The sequence below is a fragment of the Arachis stenosperma genome, chromosome 7 (assembly GCF_014773155.1).
Source record: "Arachis stenosperma cultivar V10309 chromosome 7, arast.V10309.gnm1.PFL2, whole genome shotgun sequence".
Classification (NCBI taxonomy): domain Eukaryota; kingdom Viridiplantae; phylum Streptophyta; class Magnoliopsida; order Fabales; family Fabaceae; genus Arachis; species Arachis stenosperma.
The window spans coordinates 25,105,425-25,112,223 of NC_080383.1; the positions used below are offsets into that span (position 1 = coordinate 25,105,425).

The 6,799-nt window shown below is 35.4% G+C and overlaps 1 protein-coding gene across 1 annotated transcript; it reads right to left on the reverse strand.

The window, feature by feature from the left end:
• Nucleotides 1-1,605: 1,605 nt before the first annotated feature.
• LOC130939594 (ATP-dependent zinc metalloprotease FTSH 1, chloroplastic-like) lies at nt 1,606-4,110 on the reverse strand. Its single transcript, XM_057867686.1, has 5 exons — nt 4,078-4,110; nt 3,766-3,855; nt 2,015-2,179; nt 1,773-1,922; nt 1,606-1,698 (listed from the first exon to the last, which is right to left on the reverse strand). Exons 1-5 carry the CDS (start codon nt 4,108-4,110, stop codon nt 1,606-1,608), a joined length of 531 nt encoding a protein of 176 aa, XP_057723669.1.
• Nucleotides 4,111-6,799: the final 2,689 nt, after the last annotated feature.

The following is a 6,799-nucleotide window of genomic DNA, read 5'->3' on the forward strand; positions in this document are numbered from 1 at the left end:
AAATATCTGTTTCAAACTCCCAATAGCATTCAAAATTTGTTATTCTGCAGGTTACTAATTTGGGCACACAGTTTTTCTGCTTCTTGCTGGTAATACTGCAAAATATAATATAATTTAATTAATATAATGATAATTATGACTATCATGAAATATATATAAAATAATATGTTCTATACATATATTGAGCATTAATCTCGGAAGCAGATCCAGCACCAGATGAATCTAAACATGATTTCTTATACCTATTAATAGTTGCTTTGACACTGTAATTTAAAATAGTATTATTTGATTAATTAATGTACATTATTAAATATCAGCATTCTAAAATCTAATAAATAATTATCAACCAATCAGAAGGGCATGACTAGTACATTATCTAAATCCTACTAATCAAATCAAATATATGAGAATTAATTACTCAAATCATATAAGAAATTCTACAACTAGGTATGTATTTACTATTTATCAATATCATGGAGTGGGCTAACCTGAAAATTTGAAGGAAAAAAAAGGAGTATTGTGAGCAAGCATAGGGAGAGATGATGAGCAATTAGTTATATTGGGCAGCATCCTTTTTTGAATAAAATCAATTAGTTATATTCGAACACAAGGTAAGTGTACTTGTGTATTCTCCTTGCTTCAAGCCTAAAAGACTCTGGTGTAGGCAGGAGGTTTAAACATATTAAACAACTCATTTTTATATCTGAAAATTAAAGCTTTTTGATAGAGAGAGATGATTAGCAAAGGCAAAAGGAATGGCAAAAGCTCAATATGATCATTTTGCATATTGCTGTAACAAGATAGCATACCTTACCATCAGGAAGGAGTTGCGAAAATGCATGCCAGTCAAACCGAGGAGATGTTTCATGAAATTACAGTAATGAGTTCAATATACAAGATGTTTCACTATTACCAATTCAGAATGAGAAGAACTAATGGTAATACACATACACTTTCTTCACATTTTTGTTGCTCTTCCTCAGTGAGAAACACACCCATACCCTCAAGCAGTTGTTTATCTAATACATCAACAATGTCCTGCTGAAAAATTTTTGAATGCCCTTTCCTCACATGCAGCCAATAATATAAGCTTTAATTTTGCATCTTATCTTTACTTACTAATACAGTAACAGAGGGAAGAGCAGCAAGAGAAATTTACCATGTAAACTGCATACAAGATGACCAGAAGCTATGCAAGGATTTGATTATGGCTATTCATGAGCCTGGGCTTTCATAACTAATACTAGCACTCAAAAACACTAGGTTAAGGCTTTGTTTCTCTATAACTGTTTCCTACTATAAATGAAAAACACATGATTGTCAATTCTCATAAACTGAATGAGAATATTGGACTATGCTCTAACTCACTTCGAGCTTTCTCAGATTAAAAAACAAATAGATGCTGCAGTCCTTAAATATTTTGTAATGCATCAACTCTATCATTATTTGTACATTAACTCCCCTTACCAAAACCTATAGTTCTTAACCGTGATTAATCACATTCCCTTCAACTACAAACATATTAAAGTCACACTGAAGACACCACCATGATGTTGCATACAGCAGGTCTAAATCTGGAAGTTAGTAGCACAACAAAGAATAAAATCAAATGCAGCAGAAATCCACCATCATTATTGCTGCTTCATTGACAAGGTTTCTTATATCTGCTCCTAAGAATCCAACAGTTCGGAAGACAAGCTGTTGATGTAAGAAATCAATGTATGAGTTCAATGGAAAAGAGAGAAGTGAATTTGAATAGATAAGCAATATACCTTTTCAAAATCAATATCCTCTGCAAGTTGCTTTCCAGAACTATGCACACCAAAAATTTGGACTCTTTGCTTGGCATCAGGCAAACCAATGTACAGTCTTTGATCAATTAAGCAATCAAGAACTGTCATTGAGTTTAGGGAGAGAAGAGGCTTCAATTCACAACAATTATATGAACATGAAAATACAGTGATTGAAGAAAAAACAACATAAATGAATCAATTAAATAAATAAAAAAGAAAACAGTAAGAATTGAAGGAGAAGATGATGAGATGATGATGGAGAAGGAAGAATACCTCTTCCCTATGTGTTGCTCTCTTGAAGAAGCATTCTTCCTTGCCACCACACAATCCACAGAAGTAGAAGCATGATCTGATACGAGTCCAATTCCAGGGCCACACCATACATCCTGAAAAGAAGATTTTTCGTTTAATTTAAGTGTCGCAGATGTGACAACCAAGTACCTAACACTGTGGTCATTCACATATATGTGGAGTCATAAGAAAATTATTGTGATTAAATAAGTGAAAAGGGGATAATACCAACCAATGATCAGCAATATCAGGAAAGGCAGAAGCAAGATAGATAAGAATTGCGTGACTGCCAAGAAGAAAAGAATACGTCTAATTGAAGTTCAAATTCATGGAAATGATTGATAAAAATGAAATTGAAATAAGAAGGAAGTACCTCTCGAATAGCTTGAACCTTCCATCAACAAAGTTAAATAGCAAAGTTAATAAAATAAAATAAAATAAAATAAAATAAAATAAAATACAATCACCACTAGAGAGACAAGACAATCAGAATCTATTATTATTATTATTATTATTATTATTATTATTATTATTATTATTATTATTATTATTATTATTATTATTTGAAACCCTCTTACCATGATATACTATGCCAAAGCTTCCCTTTCCGAGTATCCCAGAGGAAGCAAAATGCTTGGTGGCTATTAAAAGTTCTTCATAGGAGAATGTATGAAATTGAAACCCAAAATCTGAAGAAAATTTTTTAGGGTAGTTTGAAATCTGTTAAGGTTGGTTCTTCCATGTAGTGTAGCATTGAAACCAGCTAAACGGGACACACCTCATCAGGGGTAGAAAGAGTTATGCTGCAAGCAGTGAAAATGTATTTGAGGGGAAAAAATGAAAGAAAGATAAAATCATAGATTTCTAAACAAATAGAGATTCTAATTAATGGTTATATTGATATGAGCTTAAGTTTTGTTAAGTAAACAAAATTAAAGTCCATGAAATGATCAGATATCCTTCAAAGAATACATCTATAATTACTAAGCTTGGAATAAATTCATATATAACAAATAAAGATAACAAGGCTAATTTATTTATTTATTTGATTAACAAAACAAGGACAAAAAGAAAGTGTGTGTGTCTTTTTCTCTTTAGTTAAACATGGGAAAAAGAAAAGTGGTTCCCCTTTGTAAAAATTATAGAAATGGAGATTGGAATGGTGTATGTTTTTTTTTCCTTCTATTTAATGATCACCAAAAAAGACAAAGTTGATAATTTAAATTCTGCTTTTTCAAAATGGAAAAAATCAACATTAACTTAACAAATCAGAAACACTTCATCAATATTCTAAAACTAGTCAGGCAAGTCGTTAATGCAAGTCCTTTTTCACATTTAAAACACAATCTTGGTATAAGATTATATAATATCAAAAGTAGATTCATCATGAATAAAAGTTACACGTTCAATCATTCTCTAATAAAACCTCATGAGAGAACTATCTTGCATAAAAATATAAACCAGATCAAGATAAAATTTTCTTGGTCAAGTGTTTAATAAAAAAATGTCCATATCAAGAAGCATTCGCAGAGCACTAAATTAACTGCCAATATATTTAAAACAGGACCATGCAAGAAACAAATGAAGAATTGCTTTGAATGTAAAGCAAATGTTGCATATTGATACAACCAATTAACGTGCATCCACATTCTAATAACAAAAACACAAAAAAATTTGGTACCTTATCTTCAATCCCAAGAGAAGTGGGCTTGGCAAAATTTTCTGTCCAATAGCGGGCAGTGTTAACAAATGTCTGATAGTCTTTCAGATACTGCACTTTTTTCATATATTAGACAAAAGATTAAAATGATTCAACTAGCCAAAAGTACCACGAGAAGTTTTCTACTTGTGATATACTAACAAAACATTGTTTTTCATATACCAAAAATCTTTCTTCTTCCTCTAATTACATGATATATCTCCAACTTGCAGTGATGGTCATTTCAGTAGTTTAGTCTTACACTTACCCTCCACAAAACAAAATATCACCTACCATTTTTCCTTGAGGATATGTGAACTTATCCATGTCTAGAATCCCTAACTAGTTGGAAGACCTTAAAACAGATGACAATTTTCAACTCCAACAACAAAAAAATCCATCCACATTTAAAAATATAAATAAAATAAAGCCTTTTATTTTTACAACAGCAATTTGGGAATGTCAGTCACCCAAATATCAAATGGAAACGAAATTCTTATGCACATCCAAGAATAGAAATGCAGAGGAAGCTAAAATGCATAGTTGCTAAATCCTAGACACAAAAAAATCAAATTGACCCAGCTCGACAACTCACACAATGAACAATTAAAAAACTTGGAGGAAGAAAAATAGCATCAAAAGAAACCGAGAGTGGAATAGATCATAAATCACAGCACAGCTACTCGAAATTAAAGATCCAAACAAACAAATAAAGAAAAAAAGAGAAAAGCTTGTGGCAATTAATAGTGACTCACAGTGAACTCAAGTCAGCTTTGGGCATAGCCACCAAACCCTAGAAAAGATAGATTATTTGATTATTCCCATTAAAAAAAAAACTTAAGCACCAGAAAGCAACTAACTAAATCAAATTCTGCAGGAACAAATTCTAACAGAAGAAATCAAAGAGCTAAACCAAAAGGTTGGTAAGGACATAAGAAAAAAATTAAAGGAAGCAGAGCTGAAATCACAAAATTGGAAATGAAATCACAAAGTCAAAGGCAAAAACGGCGAGGAGCAGAGAATTAGAAACGACGCACGGCGAGGAAGGGAGGAACCCTTTGCGACGGTAATAAACTCCAATTTTGTGGTTTATCTTGTGCTTGATTTAAGGGATTATCACCCTTTTTCCACATTTATTCAATGAAATAGCATGGTTTTGTAATTCTCTCTCAAATTGTGATTAAATGTGAAAACATACTTTTTTGGCCCTTAAATTGATGATTTTAGCTCACCTTAATTCCATTTAATGCCTTGATGTGTTTGTCAGTGATTTCAGGTTTATAAGGCAAGTATTGGATGGAATAAGTGAAGAGAAAAAGCATACAAAGTGGAGAATGCATGAGGAAATAAGGATTGGGAGTGCATCAATGGATGTGCACGCGCACCAGGCGCGCGCGCGTGGGAGTGACGTTGCATGGCGACGTGTACGTGTGCATAGGAAAATTGCTAGGCGACACGTACGCGCACATGACGCGTACGCGTCGATGCTCGCACATGACTCACTTAAAGATAAAACGCTGGGGGCGATTTCTGAGCTACTCAGGCCCAAATCCAACTGATTTCTGAAGCTATTTCATGCAGAATTGGTGCGCGAAATTGTGATCACTACAACTTCACACAACTAACCAGCAAGTGCACTGGGTCGTCCAAGTAATACCTTACGCGAGTAAGGGTCGATCCCACGGAGATTGTTGGTATGAAGCAAGCTATGGTCACCTTGTAAATCTTAGTCAGGCAGACTCAAATGGGTGTAGGTAATAAACGCATAAAACATAAAGATAAAGATAGAGATACTTATGTAATTCATTGGTAGGAACTTCAGATAAGCGCATGAAGATGCCTTCCCTTCCGTCTCTCTGCTTTCCTACTGTCTTCATCCAATCCTTCTTCTTCCTTTCCATGGCAAGCTCGTGTAGGGTTTCACCGTTGTCAATGGCTACCTCCCATCCTCTCAGTGAAAGCGATTGCATATGCTCTGTCACAGCATAGCGGAATTCAGCTGTCGGTTCTCGGTCAGGCCGGAATAATATCCATTGATACTTTTGCGTCTGTCACTAACGCCCCGCCTGCTAGGAGTTTGAAGCACGTCACAGTCATTCAGTCATTGAATCCTACTCAGAATACCACAGACAAGGTTAGACCTTCCGGATTCTCTTGAATGCTGCCATCAGTTCTCGCCTATACCACGAAGACTCTGATCTCACGGAATGGTTGGCTCGTTTGTCAGGCGAGCACTCGGTTGTCAGGCGATCAACCATGCATCGTGCAATCAGGAATCCAAGAGATATTCACTAGAGCCTTGGTTGCTTGTAGAACAGAAGTGGTTGTCAGTCACCTTGTTCATAAGTGAGAATGATGATGAGTGTCACGGATCATCACATTCATCAGGTTGAAGAACAAGTGATATCTTAGAACAAGAACAAGCGGAATTGAATGGAAGAACAATAGTAATTGCATTAATACTCGAGGTACAGCAGAGCTTCACACCTTAATCTATGGTGTGTAGAAACTCCACCGTTGAAAATACATAAGTGATAGTGTGATCATTGGTTTCGGCCCCAGAGAGGGAACCAGAAGAACCAAGATAAAAATACAATAGTAAAAGGTCCTATATATAGAGAACTAGTAGCCTAGGGTGTACAGAGATGAGTAAATGACATAAAAATCCACTTTCGGGCCCACTTGGTGTGTGCTTGGGCTGAGCAATGAAGCAATTTTCGTGTAGAGACTCTTCTTGGAGTTAAACACCAGCTTTTATGCCAGTTTGGGCGTTTAACTCCCATTTAGGTGCCAGTTCCAGCGTTTAACGCTGGGATTTCTTGAGGTGACTTTGAACGCCGGTTTGGGCCATCAAATCTTGGGCAAAGTATGGACTATCATATATTGCTGGAAAGCCCAGGATGTCTACTTTCCAACGCCGTTGAGAGCGCGCCAATTGGGCTTCTGTAGCTCCAGAAAATCCACTTCGAGTGCAGGGAGGTCAGAATCCAACAGCATCTGCAGTCCTTTTCAGTCT

What these genes read in the sequence shown, in the direction of transcription:
- LOC130939594 (XM_057867686.1), bottom strand. Translation starts at nt 4,110, where the DNA reads ATGGATAAGTTCACATATCCTCAAGGAAAAATG. An exon ending in CTCTTGGGATTGAAGATAAG is followed by an intron (nt 2,180 to 3,765) that starts GTACCAAATTTT and finishes TCTTCTTTTCAG; the next exon opens with GATGTATGGTGTGGCCCTGG. An exon ending in AGGATATTGATTTTGAAAAG is followed by an intron (nt 1,699 to 1,772) that starts GTATATTGCTTA and finishes TTACATCAACAG; the next exon opens with CTTGTCTTCCGAACTGTTGG.